The sequence below is a fragment of the Falco biarmicus genome, chromosome 3 (genome assembly GCF_023638135.1).
Source record: "Falco biarmicus isolate bFalBia1 chromosome 3, bFalBia1.pri, whole genome shotgun sequence".
NCBI classification, from domain to species: domain Eukaryota; kingdom Metazoa; phylum Chordata; class Aves; order Falconiformes; family Falconidae; genus Falco; species Falco biarmicus.
The window spans coordinates 106,210,057-106,228,618 of NC_079290.1; the positions used below are offsets into that span (position 1 = coordinate 106,210,057).

General features: G+C 42.6%; 1 protein-coding gene across 1 annotated transcript; it reads left to right on the forward strand.

Moving 5' to 3' along the window:
• The first annotated feature begins 1,801 nt into the window (after positions 1-1,801).
• Positions 1,802-18,553, forward strand: WRAP73 (WD repeat containing, antisense to TP73). The gene is made up of 12 exons (XM_056332303.1): positions 1,802-1,960; positions 2,578-2,730; positions 3,318-3,434; positions 10,545-10,617; positions 11,510-11,613; positions 12,501-12,587; positions 13,442-13,576; positions 13,668-13,745; positions 15,107-15,212; positions 16,223-16,348; positions 17,122-17,313; positions 18,128-18,553. The coding sequence occupies exons 1-12, from the start codon at positions 1,892-1,894 to the stop codon at positions 18,235-18,237; spliced, it is 1,350 nt and encodes a 449-aa protein (XP_056188278.1). The 5' UTR covers positions 1,802-1,891; the 3' UTR covers positions 18,238-18,553.
• Positions 18,554-18,562: the final 9 nt, after the last annotated feature.

Consider the following 18,562-nt stretch of genomic DNA (forward strand, 5'->3'; position numbering starts at 1 on the left):
TATGTGAAAAGTGAGGCAAAACCCTGTGCACTCCTTCCTGGAATAGGAGGCAGTTGCAAGGGGGTGGGGAATGCTCAGCCAAGCGTGCCGGGGAATTAAGCTGGTCACCAGTGCCAAAGTGACTCCGGGGCAAGCTGGCTCTTGGGGGCTCCAGCAGCGGCAGCCACCCAGCAGCGCTGTGCCTGAGGCGGCTGCTGGGGTTTAATTGCGATGGAGCGGGGAAGGAGACTCAACGTAGACTGCTGCACCAAAGGAGGCTCTTCCCCTCACCAGTTTGATAGACTGAGTTGGTTTTGTGCTTGCGTTGGTCAAAATCACCAGCTCATCTCTCCTGGGGCATCAGAGGACTGGGGCAGCCTGCCTGGGGGACCAATAAGGGCCCTGCATTTCGCTATGCTGCTTCCCCCAGGGGAAAAATGGCTTGCTGAGGCGCACATAGAGTGGCTGTGGATGAAGACTGAGTATTTCTGATTAAAACCATCAGCCATGAGATTATTATCTGTGTTGTGTGGACTCACTGATACACCTTCTTACTGACAGCCATTTTCAAAACCTACCAGTTTGCCGGTCAGTCTTTGGTCTTTTGGTCACTTGGGGAAAACGGCGAGCGGGGTTCATTACTGGTAAATTGTTGCTGTGCCATGAAGTCACCCGCCTCTATTCAGGGACTAACAGCCACCCCCTGCCCGCAGGCACCCACACTTTGCTTTTCAGGGCAGATGGTGGCTGTGGAGCAGCTGTCACATTCTGTCCCTTTGGTATGGGCAGGGACAGAAAACAGATGCATTTACTAGCCCCTAAACACATCAGAGTCACTGTAACCAGTTTCAGGGGCCTAAATACCTAATCCATAATGAGACCAAGACTCAAATGTCTGCTCTAATCCCAAGGTTTGATTTTTAAATGGTGGTGATTATACACCCTGAAGAAGGAGGTGGGTTCCACGCAGACAGCTGCTCTTGCGGGGCCTGGCAGCCAGTCTGCTGTCCAGGAGGGGCTTATTGCCCATGCACAAATGCAGAATATGAGCTGGCAGGACCAAAGGAGGAAGACTTGTGTACCCCCCCACTGCTGGGTGGCAGTTCAGCAAGGAAGGGACACCAAGGCCTCCTCAGTTTCTGTGCTTGGTGCCCAAAGCACTGGGCCATTTTTTGGACACAGATGTCCCTGTCAAAATCCTTGGTCCCTTCCTTGGCTCCTCTGCAGCTGGCTGCACTGGGGTGGCCGTTTCCTGAAGGTATATGTACCCTGGGAGGGGTTACTCAGGCTGCTCCCCCCTCTCCAGTGATCCTTGGCTAATCCTCCTCCCAAAACGTTCCTTTTTTATTCATTTTAATCCAATTAGCATCCTGTTTACTGGGGTATTTCTATTGCAGTTTGCAGTTCCCTTGTCCTAGTTGTGGAACCTTTCAGGTCATCGCGCCCGGTCTCCCGTTGCAGTCAGTAATTAGCCAGGAGGGGTAATTAGTCCGGGCACCGGGCGCGCGCCAGGGCCCGCGGAAACGCGCCAGGGGAGGCCTGGCCTACGCCGGCAGGCCGCGGGAGGGGGCAGACTGTGGAACCAGGAAGGGGGGAACCGGCGTCTGACCGCACTGCGGCTCATTACACGGCTCATCTGCATAACAATTACTTCAATGAGGCAGCTTCCCGCCCGCTTCCCGCCGCCGGGCGCCCGCGGGCGGGCCGGCCCAGCCGCGCCTCAGGCCTACAACTCCCGGCGTGCCGCGGGGCGGCGGCGCCCCGCTCCGATTGGCTGTCCCGCCCACGCGCTCCCGCCTCTTCCGGCCGCTTCCGCCGCGGGGCAAGGGCCGGGCCGGGCCGGCGGCGGGTGGAGCGGGCGTGTTTGAATCGCGGCGCGACCGCTTCTCCCTTCCTCCATCCCTTCCCCGCTATGAACTTCTCGGAGCTGTTCAAGCTCTCCGGTCTGCTTGGCAGGTTCTCCCCCGACGGCAAGTGCCTGGTGAGTACGGCGGGGGCGCCGCGTGTCACCGGGGCCGCTCCCGCCCGCCTGCCGTGGCTCCGCGGCCTGAGGGGAGCGCTGGGCGAAACGCCCGGGCGGAGCGGGGGCCCCTCGGCCCGGCCCGGCCCGCGGCCACGCAGCGGCTTCTCCCCGCCAGTCCGGGGCGTGTGGTACCGGGCGGGCCCCCCAGCCGGGTGCTGGAGAAGCAGCGGCAGCGCTGTTGGAGTAAAACCCGTGTCTGTGGGACGGCTTGCCTGCTAAAAGGCTTTTAGTTAACGAGGGTCGTTGTAATGGAGACCTGATTAAGGTTAATTAAATAAAATAACAGTTATGAGCCAATGAATAATTTTGAAAAAACGTAGAATTAGTTAACCAGCAGTGATAGAGTGAATGAGGATTCTTTTTATTACTATAACCCCCCTTCCCTCCTGCTTTGGCTATCAGTTTGCAGTAGAGCATGGCACACGTCAAGCCTTTCTGAAATAAAAAATCCCAGTGGCGTCTGAAGCGTGTCTAAGGTGGCAGCAGCACAGTGTTTTGTCACGGCGCTGTAAAAGTTGCGGTTCTCGAGCCTGGTGTTGGTGTGCCAACTTGGTTTTGGTTTTGTTCTTGCTCAGGCTTCGTGTGTGCAGTACCGTTTGGTGGTTCGGGACGTGAATTCCCTCCAGATCCTCCAGCTGTACACTTGCCTGGATCAGATCCAGTATATAGAATGGTCGTCTGATTCTCTGTTCATATTGTGTGCCATGTACAAGCGAGGGATTGTTCAGGTAAGGACAAAAACGGGGCAGAATGTTTCCTGTTGGGGATTCGTGTGTGCTGTGAGTGGGATCTCCTTAACAGCAAGCACTAGCTCAAGGCTGTTGCCAAAGTAATTGACATTGTTATTGATAACATGTGGTTTGAGGATAATACAGCATGCCCTTATTTTTAAAACCATGACAAACATCTCTGAAGAAAACAAAAACAAAAAACCCCAAGGAATAAAAATATTTGTCAAAACACATCAAAGCTGGAGAATATCTTGCCAGTTTCTTAGTACAGTAGGAAATAAATATATACAAACTTGTTAAATGGACTAAAACTTCTAGTGTTGCACGTTCAGAATATTTGTCACAGAACCCCCCCCCCCCCCCCCCACCTTACTTTATGGTTGTATTAACACATAGAGGTGTGGGGCTTACTTTTGCAGAGGGATCCAGCGCCAGTCCTTCATGGCCACGGGCTTTCAAGTTTCCTGACCTCTCTGGTATGCAACGCAGGAAGCTTTTCACAGCTGTAGCGTGTGCTTGTGAGAAGAGATTTTGATAAGCTGTTTGTTTGCTGCAGTGTCTGTTTGGTTTCCTCTCTGACCTAGGTCTGGTCCTTGGAGCAGCCAGACTGGCACTGTAAGATTGACGAGGGGTCGGCAGGATTGGTGGCTTCATGCTGGAGTCCGGATGGTCGTCACATTCTCAATACGACTGAGTTCCATGTGAGTGTGAAGTCATGATTACTACTCTTGACAGTATCAGATGTTACTGTCTGCCCTTTGCCTCTTAAAATAACCTAAAGCTCTTAAAGCTGTAGTGGTGGTAAAGAATACATTTATAGTTCTCCCATATTCCTGTATGTAATCTAGGTTAATTTCAGTTTAGATGTTGGTTATTCTGTTAACGTTTTATTTTCTTGCTTCTGGTGATGAGATAGAAAATGGATGCTTAGCTTTGAAAGTAAAACTATGTGTTTGAGAAAAGTGTAGGGATAACTAGCATTTATCGAAGCAATTTTAGAAATCAAATGTGTTGTTTGTAGCTTGGCAAAGGCTCAGGATTTCCAGCAAATAAAACCCCAAACCATAAACATTTAAGAGTGGGTATGGAATGAAAAAATACTGTCTTAGGTTTATTGACCTATGAGGTGAGATTTAGATCCACATCCTGGAAATACTTTCATAATTGTTTGATTTTTACACATAGGAGCCAGACTGCTGTTGATATAACCACTTGTGAAATTAAAATTATAACACCTGTAAGTGCTTAGCGGTCAAGAGTCTTATTCTGGATTCCAAACTAAGGTAGAATCCAAATCAGTTTGTGGATGCTGGGCACTGGGCTTGTTGGAAGTCATGGGGAAGTCTGACTCTCCACCTTTATAGTCTTTGCATTAGAGCTGGTGATCCATGTTATTCAGTACAATGATGAACAGTCAGAAAATAGCCAAGAACTAGATGCAAGACATTTTTCTTTTGCTGTATTTGCTGTTTTCAAACCTGTAGACGGATTTTTAGAGTACAGGTTATTGCACTGTAACCCTTGCTAGCACTGAATGCAAATTTACGCTGCAAGATTTTTTTCTTGTTTTGTGTGAATCCCAATGTTAGTGGTGCATAGATGAGGGGCTTTGTCATCTGTGTCTGTGGACTGGTGTTAGTGCAAATGCTGGTGCTCTCGGGGGAGCCTGTGGAGAAACTGGCATACAGCTGTGGTGTGGTTCCTGCTGCACATGTGGCAGAATTCTCTGGCAAGGGTGTTTAGTGCTGGCCAGGATTTTTAGTGCTGACTGGGGTAAAGATTTTGTGGTTGTAAAGCATTCCCCCCCCCCCCCCCCCCCCCCCGCCCCATTCCCCTGCTTCTTTAGATAGTGGGTTAGGAGGAGTGATGAATTTAGGCCTTAGCTTTCCCAGGAATTAATCACCCTGATGGCGATTAAAATAAGAAATGAGTCCGGAATTTCAACCCGAAGTCAGTAAAGACATGCCTGCTCATCAGGCAGAAGTGTTGTAGTTGGTAACCCAAACTGAAGGCTGGTGTTATGTGCTACAAGTGAGTATCTCATGGCACGTGTGTGTGTGGGTGGACTAGCAAGTATTTATTGCCTCCCAACAGAACTTGGTTTGACCTTAGAGGATTTCATTAAGCCTTTGCCAAGTTGGCATATGTGTTGGGATAAGTTTTCTTTCCAGCTGTAAACAGGTTGCTAAATTAGTTTTTGTCAGACAGCTGCCTGGGTTATGCCGATGTCTGAGTTGTGTTTACTCTCTCTCTGCTAAATCCATAGTCTGGTGGGACAGACATGAGTAGTGCTTGTGACAGAAACTGTCAGGACACTTAATAATGGTGTATTATGTGTGTTATCAAATTCAGCAATTGGTTGGAGGGCTTGGGGGTTCCCTGTAAATCAATGCAGCTCGGCTTTGGTAGCCTGACATTTTCAAACAGCACCAACTAATTACTCATACTTTTAATTCTTCAGATCAACACGTGAGCTCCACTGTAAGCTCACAAATAACTCTCTTATTCCTAGAACTTTTTTAAAGGTTATGATGGTGCTAATTTATTTCTAGCGATACATACTTGTGCCACAGAGAAATTATTCATTGGCTAACTTGCAGTCAAGTTCTTTTTTTGGTCAGCACTCTAGTGAATAATGTTGTGGGTTTTTTGATGTGACTGGTGTGCAGTTCCTAACTCAAGATGAGTACAGCAGAACTGATGCAGGTTTCAAAATTCCGTTTTGACTCTTTTCAGTCTTTGAGATGGGCAGCCACGCTCTATGTGCACTTAATATTAACATAACTCTGCAAATGTGATGGTCTTATCGGAGATGAGTCTGTAATGATGTGCAAGTCTTTGGATCCCAGAATTGTTGCACAGTGTACAGTAATACTGAATGGCACAGGTACCTGTCTGAAACTTTGTTACTGTGATAAACAGCATGATATACAAGGCAACTAAATGGTACAGTCTTATTGGAGGAAGTATATAGAGAACTCTGTCTTTTCACTTGATAGTGGGTTGTTTTTCACAGTAACAGATTACTGGCAGAGGCAGAGGAATTTACCATGCTTAATTGCAAAAGTGTACATAGTACCTAGTTACTTGACCCAAAATTTTGAAAGTGTCTTTGTGCCGTGTGTCAGCTTAAGAATGTGCGTGTGTGTCATTCTGTCAGCATCTAGGATGGAAGTCCTGCTGAGATGTAGAAATGATGTAGGTTTGTTACTTAAACTCTTGCTAAGCTGGATTGAAGGATTTCCTTCCATTGGGGGGTGTCAGTGCTGCTGTCCAGACTGGCAAACCACACGGATACAAACTTGCTAGGTTTTGCCAGACAAAAACTAGTTTTACTGGGCAGCCAGATATATTCCAAGGTACATCCAAATCTAGAAAGCTTTTCTTTGTCTGCTTATATCTCACAGGTACACATGAGAAGTGGCCAGAATAGTTGCAAATTGATTTTTCATCACCTTGTTCTTTATACCAAGCTAGAGTACAGTTTTGTTAGGAAAAGCAGGTTTGGGAGTGGGGGAATGAAGGTACTTTTTTCTCATCTAACTAATGAAGAGCAAATCTAAAGTAGTTGGAAAACCATGTTCTGAAAGCCTGCTATGCAAAGTCTCATCTGGTGTCTGAAAAAGTTGGAACCCCATGTTGATTGTATTGATTGATGCAGTGCACTGGAAAGCAGCTTGTTGTCCCCTATCTGTTGGTTGTTACTTATTTTGTAGTAGGTGGTACTTCTGCTGAAAGGCACTCTGCGAGGCAGTTCTGCATGCCTGCAGTGTGTTACATGGCAAGCTCATGGCTAGAAGATTCCATGTTACCAGTTTGTCCAGTGGAAGGTGTGGTACCAGTTATCTCTCCTCATTGCGCCCTTGTTCCACCTGAATGCATAGGCACGTACAGAGCTTAAAAAAGAGCTGAAGATAAAAGATACAAAGAAAGCAAATGGATCCTGTGCTTCCTCGTGACTCGTATTTTATGATAAACAGTTTGAAGACCAGCAGCATTGCCCTTCAGTGTTTCTTTTAAGAGCCTTACTTATAAACTGCATATATTCTTTCTTTAGTTCCATGTTAGGTACTGAATCATTAAGGAGCTTCTTTCGAACTACAGCAGCGGGGGAAAAAATTGTGTTTCTGTGTATATTGGAGCTAATCCTTAGTAACTGTAAATGGCTATGTTGGTTGAAAAATGCTCTCTGTCGAGGAATGTGCTCTGAATAATCTTTTGAAATCCGGTGCTGACAGACACTGCTATGTAAGGAGGCCTTGTGACCCAGTCAAGTCTGGGACAAAAGTTGACAGTCATTTGAGATGCAAGGTTGTTTAAAAGTGTGTTTTTATCTATTGAAAATCACCAGTCTTACACCTGCCTATAGCTGTCAACATTGGGACGTGGTCCTGAACCCAGCACTGGAGACTGTTTATCACGTTACCATCTAAATACTTTTTATTTCTCAGCTGTTTTTAGGCTATTTTAAAAATGTGTCTGCTTTTGGTTTGGTTTTCCACTGCAAAACAACAGCTGAAAACTTCTCAGACACCATTATCATTAGGATTTGAGTTTGACAACTCCACTTAATCAAGTCATCTATGCTAAAGAGAAAGTACCCCTCAAAATGATCAGTGAAGAAGGGCTTGCTGACCACAATCTGTTCTCCTGCTGTAAAAGCAATTGTCCCTTTCCCCCAAAGTCTCTGAGAAAAGCAAACAAGATTGATGCAATGTATTGTAATTTTTTAAGTGATTGGCTTTTTTCACCCTCGGCATTTTAGGTTTCTGTCTCTCATAATCATATCTGCTAGCTGTGAAATACTCTTTTCTTGGGCTAGTTTACACGGGCAGCTTGGGCAAGATTGTGGAATAATGTTTCTGTTCCAGTTGGGAATAGGAAGGTTCTCCCATTTTGTCACAATTGAACTGTAAACATATTGCTAATCCATGTAAGATGGGTGTGAAGTCCATACATCAAGCACACAGTGTAACTTTCTCAGTTTATAAAAGTGTTTGAGTGTGTACAAATAGAACAACTGGAAAGAACCCTAATTTGGAGAATCAAAGTGGTTTGCCTTTACACATTTCTACCCTAGGCCAAAGCATTCAGGTTGTGTCATGTGACTTGGGCAAGAGGTTGCGATGAAGTTATGGCAGAGCATATACACGGTCTCCCATGAGTGTGCTGGTTGTGCTCTGTAGCCTTTCCCCAGCACTGCAGTGACATTATTGCAGTTTATGCTGTACATGCTAGAAATGATGGGCTGGGGAGGTGCAGAGTGCAACACGGTACTGCTCCAACAATATCAGAGTTCAGCATTACCGAAACTTTTGGTGTTGGTGAAGTGTGTGCTCGGCAGTTAAGTACAACCTGACAAGAATGAACAGGGAAGCTGTTATCTGTGCCTTCTCTGAGGAGTTAGAAAACTTGACCCTTTAAGGGAATATTCTGTCTGAATATCAGAGGACTGCACCTGAAGGTGACGTGGAGGTGGATGCTTGAAAGACTTTTCAAAACAAAGGTGTACTGGCCTTTCCTCTTCTGCGGTGGAGTCTCAGTCAAGGCGGAGGTGACAGTAAGAGCTCAGCACGTGATGTGCTGTTTCTCACCTCTGTAAAGATTTTCTTCTTCCTGTGTACCTGAGCTTGGTGTGAGTGGTAAGGTTTTACCTTGTTCTGAGGCTCTGAGCCAGCCGATGTGGTCCAGGATAGAAGTGTGTTTGGCACACAGTAGGCCAGGTGAGTTGGTTGTGAGCCCAAGAAGCCACACAAGTGTAAACGTGGATGCCTTTGTCAGAAAAAATTATGATCCAGACCTCAGCATTCAAAGCTTCAGCTGCTAAGCTTGTATTAAGTGGGTGTAGAATGCATGTTGTGTATGCTGCGTGTTTTGGTCAAGCGAGCAACAGCAGCAAGTACATTTAATGCTGCAATTAATAGGAGCAAGCAGCATATCACTGTTGCAGTTGCTATAGAAGAATGTGAGTAGGCATTGTGTTGGTATTTTTAAAGTAAATCTTGCATGAAGAGCAGACTAACAATGCTGTATTTTTGTATGTCTGGAAGTGAGCAGTTGCAGCTCATATAAAACTTGATTAATGTTGTTCATGTAGTGGATTCCTTTAGGACCTGCTAAACTTGAAGGTGGTACTATAGATGTCTAGTTGTAATTTCATACCTGTAAAATAAAGAGAATCATAAACACCGCATTAAATAGTGGTCCAATACCTTTGCTAACATTGGGTAGAAGCAGACTGGAATCTGATCTGGTTGTGCTCTTTCCTGTAATAATTTTTTTTTTTTAATTATTTCTGGGTTGTCCCTTCACATCTCAAAAGCTGCTTCTGTATATACAAAGCAGTAGGGCTCTTGTTTGGGACTCCACATGTCTGTGGAAGGAGGCAGCACTTACTAGGGTTCCAAAATTCAGTTTGGACACCACATCAATTACTTGAATCATGCTTTCTAGCAAAAATGATAGTGTCAGCAATGAAAAAAAACCTGTTGCAACACACAGTCTGTAGCATTACCACATAGAACAGTGAATCTGTTCTAGGATGCTGCCTTGGAGTCCTTAGTCACCATTGAGTAGTTCCAATTACTTTAGGGAAGGAGAGTGTGCATTGAGGACAAACATGCAAAAGAGTGTAGCAGAAGCTTCCTCCCCCGACTGCTGCTAATGCTGATGATCTGCATCTGAAGCAGGATGGTGAAATGGTAGACAGAGCTAAAGTTTTAATTCTGTAATGAATCAGAACTAATTTTGTTGTTCAGTAGTTCTGTGAAAGATAGCTTTATGACTGTGGTGCTTTACTGCAAGAATAGTTTTACCTGTGTCTCTTCTAGAATTTCTTACCTTGGTGCAATAAAATGTAGGAAAACACAAGAAAAAAATTACATTGGAAACATTCCTCACTCCAGATATAAATGCAAAGGTTCACATGACATACTGATTAATGCACATATGTCTGGTGTGGCTGCTGTTGCTAAGGGAGAGTAAGTATTTGTTTTTAATTGAATAATCTGCAGATGGCAACACAGAGCTTCCAGAATGCAGGCTGTGACCTTGAAGAGTGGTGGAGAGGCTTGTTTTACACCTGACTGCCTTCCCTGCAGTTCTAGTGTTTTATGGATGCACAAGCATCCAGAAATACCCCAAACATGATGGCTAATGCCTTGCTTTGCATAGCATCTTTTCGTTCTTTTCTAATTCTCTCAGTAATTACATAACGTTGCAGTCTTGTGTGTGGCTGAGGAGGGAAGAGCAAAATGCAAATTCTCTGTCAAAGCCGAATGTGTCTGAAAGCTGAAAAATACACCAAAATTTTCATACTTAGTGGCAAGAGGTACAATGTTCTTAAGTTGCTGTAACTTCTTATTCATTCTTAAATGCAAGAAACTTCTTATCTATCATCCAGATTCTGTGTTTAAACTTTTTAGCAACTAAAAAGTGTCTATGTATGATACATTGGCAACCACGTAGCTGGATTCATGGTAACAACATTAAAGTCACTAATAATGAGGAGCTCTTTTCCCTGTTGGTGTTCTGCATCTTATATACCCTTCTGGAGTATCCAGTGTGCCTGTAATATTAATTTGGAATAAGTAACCTTGCTAACTGAAGGGAGTTGGGAGGGAATTCCTTGCAGTTACTTCTCAGGGCTTTGTGTTTGAGCTACATAGAATAGCTGCAAAGCTTAATTAGCCACAGTACGTGTATTGATCTACTTTGTGTTGCTAAATTGGATTTATGGGTTTCTATTTACTTAGGGGTTTTTTTAACCTACAAAATAAACAAATACTTCCTTGTCTCTTTCTCTTTGACAGCTGCGGATAACCGTGTGGTCCTTGTGTATAAAATCTATATCGTACATCAAGTATCCCAAAGCTTGTCAGCAGGGTAAGTGCCACAAACCAAACACAGGAATGGTATTTTTTTAATATGGCGGAAAAGAAGAATTAAGTTGACATGTAACGATGAAAGATGTGTTTCAAAACTGGCTCTGGCACCCTCCCTGCTGAGGGGTTAGCTTGCCCACAGGGGTGCACAGCTCTGAGATCAGTACCTGTGTGCCGCCTCCTGCAAGTGCACCAAGGTGTGCTCAGGGCTTGTCATGTTCTCGCTGTGGATGAGGGGTTACATCTGCTCTGTCTGCCTGTTCTTCAGATATGCATCTTTGGTGTGTTCTTCTCCAAAGGGACCTTAAATTAAATTAAGCTGGATGCGTTGATGATGAAAAACACTAATCCAAAGTGGCTTTTGTCATCTTTTACACATGGAAAGATCTGAAAGGAAAGCTCATGTTAGGACTGTAGCCACATGGCTGTGGTTACAGTTTCCTGCCTGAGGCTTGTATTCTCTATATGACAAAGGCAATTATGTGTTACATGTAAAATAAGAGTGGATGGGGACTGATGCCTGGAAGTTGGTGCAATACCAGCGGTTGCCTAACTAATCCACTTAGCTAGACTTAATGAACTGTTTATTTGAAATCTGTGTGTTTTATAGAACAACTGTGTCAGGGATTAAATGTGTTTTTCTGAAGCATGCTGAAGTTCTGAAATGGCTATGAAGCCATGTTCTTAGAAATAGTACAAAGTTTAAGAATGGCTGACACAAGTGAATTAGTAACTATGCATTGCCTTGATTGATGTGATCTTCTGTGAAGATACTTTTCCTTTTGACTTCTCCTTTGAATTGGGAGTAAATGCTCTTCATTGAAGAGCTGTCAACTTAGTCTGTCTTATTTTTTTTTTTCTCTCTTTTTTAATTAACCTTGTCTTGTTGGCAGGGCTAGCGTTCACCAAGGACGGCCGCTATATGGCAGTAGCAGAAAGACGTGACTGCAAGGACTTTGTTAGCATCTTTGTATGCAGCGACTGGCAGCTACTGAGAGTAAGATATGTCCTTGCCTTCCGCTGCTTCTGCATAGACTACAAACATATGGTGCATGCTGCTTCGGACTCAGTCACTTTGGTAGTCTGATTTTAGGCTTGGTAATGCATTTTTCTATCCAGCATCTGGCTCCTTTGTTGGCCTTCAGGCATACTTCTGCAGCAGTATTCTGTGCAGGAGGCCAATATATTCTATATATTGGTAAAGAATTTCTGATGGAATGTGAAAGTTCCACCTTTACGTTCTTGCATGAGCTGATTTACAAGCTATGCTACATTAATAATAATGAAAGTATCAGATGCTTGATAAAGTGGTCATTTGGAATGTATTATATAAACTGTCACATTCTCTGTTTAACAATGAGAACGGTCTGTGAAGGATGCACACTGGCATGTCTTAGAGGACCGGATGGATCTGAGAAATTAAAACCCATGAAGAGCCAGTCCACACATTGTGTCACCTCTGGTGCAGGAATTCTGAGTCTTGTGAGAAGCTGACAGCAAAATCTGAGAAACACCACTAAATGCTTGTCTTGTTCCCAGTCTCTTCCCTAATGATCCTGTACTGGTCTTTCTGAGGCAAGGAACTAGGCTGGCTAGATTTCTTGACTGATTCAGTGTAACTACTTTTATTCTCTTCTGAAATGCTGTTTGTTTTGAGGTATAGCAACTATTTCTCTTTCCTGTAGAGGGAAACCAAAGAAATGGTGAGTGCAGCATACTATTACAAAAGGAAGTATTTCTTTTTCTACACTAGTGTACAAAAGGCTCTTTTTGCATTTGCAGTAGCATTTAAAGGTGAAAACTGACAATTATGTTAGGTCGGGTGCAACAGTCTTTGTTAGCGTAATATTTCAAATGGTTTTGTTTTTTCTCTTTTGCGGGCAGCATTTTGACACTGAAACACAAGATCTGGTTGGGATTGAATGGGCTCCTAATGGCTGTGTTCTGGCAGTGTGGGATACATGTCTGGAGGTATGAGGAAAAAGCACATTATTTTCTTGGAGAATTCAAGCTGGTTTTTAGCCACCATGTATAAAGTGGTAATTAAAATAACTAGTGTTAAAATTGTTTTTTCTTTTAAACATAACAAAAGCTGAACTCAATTTTAAAGAATATCCTTGTATTGGTAATGGATGCCCTTACAAGTGAATGTCAAGCTGTTATGTAAATCTTTAATGACAGCAAATTCTTAGTAGCTTTCTTTCTAATTTGCCTTGGAAAAAACCCCTTGATTGTAAACACTGCAGAAGGCACTATTGACCTAACAATGAAATAATTCTTCTGTAAGATTCTTCTACTATTTTACTTTACATGGCATTGCACAGTAATTTTACAGTTAAGTAAAAGTACTCATCCAAAAAGTTAGCAAGGAACATATAAATTGCTATCCTTCCTGCTCGAGTAGGTGAACTTCTAGGTATAGAAAAGTGTCCTCCTCTGGCCATGAAGTTATGAACAGCGTGATGGAAACAAATAACCCTGGGAAGGGGCAGGGTTGTAACATCCCTAGTTAGGTGGCTTGCAGATGCTGAAGGAGCATGAGAGTCTTCTGTAATGGCACCTGTTGCTGTTGTTGAAGCGTTGGGCTGGATGGGCTGTTGTTCGGGCCCAGTGGGGCATTTGTGCTCTTGGGGTCAGGGTGGGCATGTTCTGGAAGTGCCAAAAGAGCTGAACTGGAAGCCTAGTGCCTCTTCTCTTAAGTCACAGATATGAGACCATGCCCATTGCTGTGTTTCAAGCAGGGAGAGTTTGGAGGGAATGGTTTTGCATGTCTGTGGCTTTGAACAATATTGTTAGTCTTTAGAATTCATCTATTTATGTTTCAGTACAAAATACTGCTGTACTCCCTTGATGGCAGACTGCTGTCCACGTATCGGGCTTATGAATGGTCTCTAGGCGTAAAATCAGTTGCCTGGAGTCCCAGCAGCCAGTTTTTGGCAATTGGCAGCTATGGTGAAAAGGTAGGAAACAGGTTTATTTCCTCTCTTTTATCTAAACCATTGGTAGAACATTGTCCTAACAGTTCTGTCTTGCAATGCTTTGTTGAATTAGGTGCGTATCTTGAACCATATAACGTGGAAGAAGATCACAGAGTTTGAGCATCCAGCAACAATTGCTAATACAAAGACTGTAAGTATGGATCCACAATCCATTGAATCATTAACAGTGCTTTGCTGCTGCCGTTTGTATCCATTTCATTCTGTGGATCTTGGGTTTTTCTCCCCCTCCTAATGTGTAAATAGGGCTTGGGAATTTGCATGAAAATTGGAGATGTAAGAAAACCGGATGAATCCTTTCAAGTTCAAGGAACACATGCATATGATCCTCTCAGCTTTAGGACTAACAGATTTCTCAGATGACTTCTGTCATATGCCACTGTATTTTGATGTAGATGGTGATTGCATTACACATTTAGGTATGTAGATGATGGCAAACTGGGAAACTTAACAGGAGAGACTTGTCTCAGCTTTATACAATTCATGACTTGAAACAGCGTTGGAAATGGATTGTGCTCAGACTTACATCTTGTATGTACAAACTCATCAGCTCACCTAAAGAGCATTTCCTGTAAACATCTGTCATAATTTATTTTTATCCTTGCATACATGCATATGCAAGGCCCAGCAGATTCTGGGTAGTCAGCAGCAGGTGGAGAGATATAGCTTTTGTTCCAAAAATCACAAGCTGTTCTCATCTGTCAAGGTAAAAAGAACACACAGTGTAGTAGTGCTGCATGCCACTGCAGAGGAAAGACTATTATCGCGTCTGGACTGATATCCTGTAAGACTTTACGTGTGTAGACTGCAAGTCTGCAATATTCATGTGTCTGTGTTGATGCATCTTAACCAGAAGTGAGACATGATCCGTTAAATGCACCTCAGCAAAACTTCTCATGACTGAAAAGTACCCTTACTTCCAGTTATGTGTGAAATATGTAATGGAAGACAAATGGAAATAGCTCTGTTAATCTCTACTACACAGACAGGAATTGCAGTTGGTGCATTTTATCCTAAGCTTGCATTTGGGACTAATACGTTGTAAGGACACCATTAAAATATTTTTGCTATTTCTTTCTGCAATGTTGCACTTTGTTTGCACTTATTTATGATAGTACCCAATTAAAGATTCCTTGTTGCAAAAATAAAATCTATGTTCCCATTGTAATGAAGGTGATTTATTGTACTGCCAGATTTAGCGCTTGGGAATAATGAATGAGGTGTACTCTGGCAGACTCATTCTTTGTAGACTTCAGGGTTCATTTATTTGTCACAGGAGTGTTTTCGTGATCATGGTACCAAATAGCAAATGAGTTGCTGAGAATGCTGGATTTGGTATTTGCCTACCAAAGGCCTTTTCCCCATTGATAAACTAGGGGATGCTGAGATATAATACACTTGCACATGAGTTAGCAGGATGTGGATGATTTGTTAACAGCCCATGTTCACATTCTCCGGGGCCCTTCTGTAGAACTCTTGCTTGTTTCTTTGTAGATTGTGTATAAAGAAGTGGAGAAATCCCCATCTGTTGAAACAGAGAGACTTTCTTTCCCTCCAACAAGAGCATTGGCTAGTTCTCTCTTCAGCACACAAAGTAAATGTAAGCCAAAATTTACTAAAATGAGACACTTGAGTTTGCCATGTGAAGTCTTTCTATAAATAAACTTTATAGGAGAACTCTGCCTCTTCGATATTGGAATTGATCCTCTGGATACTCTGCTTGAGGCTCTCAAATTCACTGAAGAGCTCCACAGGTAGTAAGCACCCTGCTAGTGGGGACGCTGTCTGTGTGGTGCTTTGAAGGCAGATTAAAGATGGGCAGGATAGCGCAGGAAGGAACTGAATTGCTTGGGTGCAGAAATAGCATCCAGATCTCAGTCCAGTCTTGGAGCTGCTTGCAAAAGTTGTCTTAATATTGTGTGCATTTGTTTCTCATTTGTTCTATCCATGCAGTGTGATGTAATGGCATAGTTTAACTGTTGCCAATAATTGCTAGAATCAGATAACTATTACAATTGAGAATCTTATAGTATGTGGCAATTTCAATAATAATAATAAAAAAATAATCAGAAGGTGTTACAGTCTTGCTGTCTGTTTTAGGATAGTGATTAATCCCTTAGGTATGAGGTTATATAAAGAAGCGGACTGTGAAAAGGCCATTTGGCTTTTGTCTGAGAAGCTGTAGTAGCAGAAATGCTTTAAACTTGCCTGCAGGTAACAGGCTTTGAAATATTAAGGAGGTGGTAGACAATGTATGATTATTATAATATTTTTTCTATCCTTTTTCTACTATCTCATTGTTCATAGTACTGTAAATCACCTTTGTTTGGCATTGGTGTTTGTTTGAAATCAAGATTTCCACTGCTACTTAACTAGTGCATCTCCTTTTTTTCATAGTTTAATCTCAGGCTTGTTCCAGCCTTTCTTCTTTTGTCGAAATAGTAAACTGTTTATATGAAGATGCAATATCTTACATTGATGGGAACATCTTGGAGAAGACTAAAATATGGTCCTATTGCTTCAGACATAAGAGGGTTTGTTAACAGTTGGCATTTAAATACTGTGTCCATTCAAGCTTGCTTAGTAAAGTACTTTTATTTCAAATTGCAGATGACATTTCCCAGGTGCCAGTTTCCTTACAGTATGTCAAACCAGTTGCTGACAGGGCAAATCCCAAAATGGGAATTGGGATGATGGCATTCAGTCCAGATAACTGTTTCCTGGCCACCAAAAATGGTAAGTTCCTACTGCCCTATATTAAAGGGGAAACCTACTCCTTGCATGTGGTGTGTTTTCATAAAAGAAGTTAGGACGATAATTGGTCAGTTATTTTGTGCTATGAGAAGGCTCATGGCCCCATTTAAAATCAGGTCTCCGTTGTGGAAATGTGTAACTACAGAGAAAATTCAGCCTACGTCTTCTAGCATATTCATATTCACATATGAAGTATTGTGAGCTGCCAGAACTGCTTATCAGTGCATTAACTCGGTCGTGGCTTTGTATTCAATGAAAATAGTGTGCTTTTTCATATTCCCTCAAATGTAAGATCACTGTATTAGAAAATGAAATACATAGATCTTTCCTCCTCCACTTACAGTAGGTATCTTTTGAAAGGCAGAGTTCTTCACAACCTGTAGTAGGGGGGCTTCCGATTACCTCAAATGGTGGAAGTTACAGAATTAATCTTTTATCTTTCCCTTCGATGGTCCTGAAGGGCTGTTTCTGTCTGGATGCAAACCCCATCAACAGCAGCATAACTGAATAATTTGATAAAAGCTGGTGAAGGACCAGAAGACAAACTAAGTCACTTCTTTTATCCTTTTTGCAATATTTCCAAGGCAAAATTGAAGGAACTGCTCAGCAAAATTCTAGTGGTGTTAAACCTGCAGCATACCTAAATGGTTTGTATTGTGTTAAGACCTCAATTAATGCCCATTTCTTTAAAAAAAATAAGATGTCTTCATCCTTCAGGTGTTTATTTACGTGATTACCTCTTCCTCTCCTGACAGATAACATTCCTAACGCTGTCTGGATCTGGGATGTTCAAAAGCTGAAACTATTTGTAGTCTTAGAGCAGCTGTGTGCGATCCAGTCTTTCCAGTGGGATCCACGACAGCCTCGACTTGCTGTATGTACAGGAAATAACAAAGTCTACTTATGGTCCCCAGCTGGCTGTGTGTCAGTGCAGGTCCCGGTGGAAGGTAAGGCTGCCTGCCATAACCTCCATAGGTCAGCAGCAGGTTCCTACTTAAAAAATATTTTTCCACTTAAAATTGGTCTGAGCATTACCATGTAAATGGCTCAGATGTGTCCTTGGAGCTTTTTAAAAGCTAGTATTTCTTCCTCAAAAAAAGAGTTCATGATGAGACATAGTAAATGTGATAAAATATATCAAGGACAGGGCACGGGGGCTAGCAATGATTTAATTGTTGCTTTATTTGTATGGTATGTGGAATTCTCTCTCAAGATTTATATTCATACTGGTTTATTTACATAGACACTGCAGTTGTGCAGAATGCCAGAAATAATTAATGAAATAAAAACTCCAAAAATTACTTTTTGGGTATTCTGAAAACAACTAAACAACAAAACAAGACTGGGGAAAAATGTTCATGGTAACATAGTACGCTTCCATATCAGGATAGATATGGATAGGATATGGAAGGATAGAAGAACATACGTGAACCTGAACTCTTAAGTCAGCCTGTGTGCTGAAGTCTTATGGTTGGCAGTAAGTGATGCAAGGCCATTAGCTAGAGCACATAAATGCCTTTCTGCCTATTAAACAGAAAAGAAATAGCAAAGATTCAGCTTCTCCCTCTCTACACAAGAGCAGCAATTATCATCAGGGTATGCAGCTCTGCAGTGGTGAGCAATCTTGTGGCATCAGTTTGAATTAGAATGACAAGTCCAGAAAAATCTATGCTTGTGTGTGACTTGCTCCAGCTACCTTTTCCTGGAGTAAGAGCATGGCCTGTCAGCTTCTTGCTGACAAATTCTGATCTGTTTCTGCAGGTGACTTCCAGATCGTGTCTCTCTCCTGGCATTCCAGTGGAGACTCCATCGTGCTTCTGAGTAAGGACAACTTTTGTGTGTGTTACTTAGAAAGAGAAGAGGTAAAATAACAATCATTTGCATTAAAAATGCTTTGTTTGAGGAAGAATGAGGAAAGGGGTCAAAGCCTGTTGCCTAGTCTGAAGTTTCTGTATTTATAAATTATTTATTTGAAGGAGTGTACCCAAACTCGAAGTAACGTAGCAACTGAAGTGTAGAGAATGAAGTCTGCATTTCAAGAAAACTTTAGCATTGATGTGGTTGAACTTTCTCTTGAACTTTGTGAACTATGAACCCTTCTTTTCTAAAATTGTAGCTCTGAGTATATAATGTATAGCTATTATTTAAAGTTTATAATTGCCAATAAATATTTTGATAGTTACAAACTTGGTATGA

Coding starts and splice junctions, on each gene's coding strand:
- WRAP73 (XM_056332303.1), top strand. CDS start 1,892: ATGAACTTCTCGGAGCTGTTCAAGCTCTCCGGTCTGCTTGGCAGGTTC. Junction 12,588..13,441: donor TGTGGGATACATGTCTGGAG/GTATGAGGAAAA, acceptor TTTATGTTTCAG/TACAAAATACTGCTGTACTC. Junction 13,746..15,106: donor CAATTGCTAATACAAAGACT/GTAAGTATGGAT, acceptor GTTTCTTTGTAG/ATTGTGTATAAAGAAGTGGA.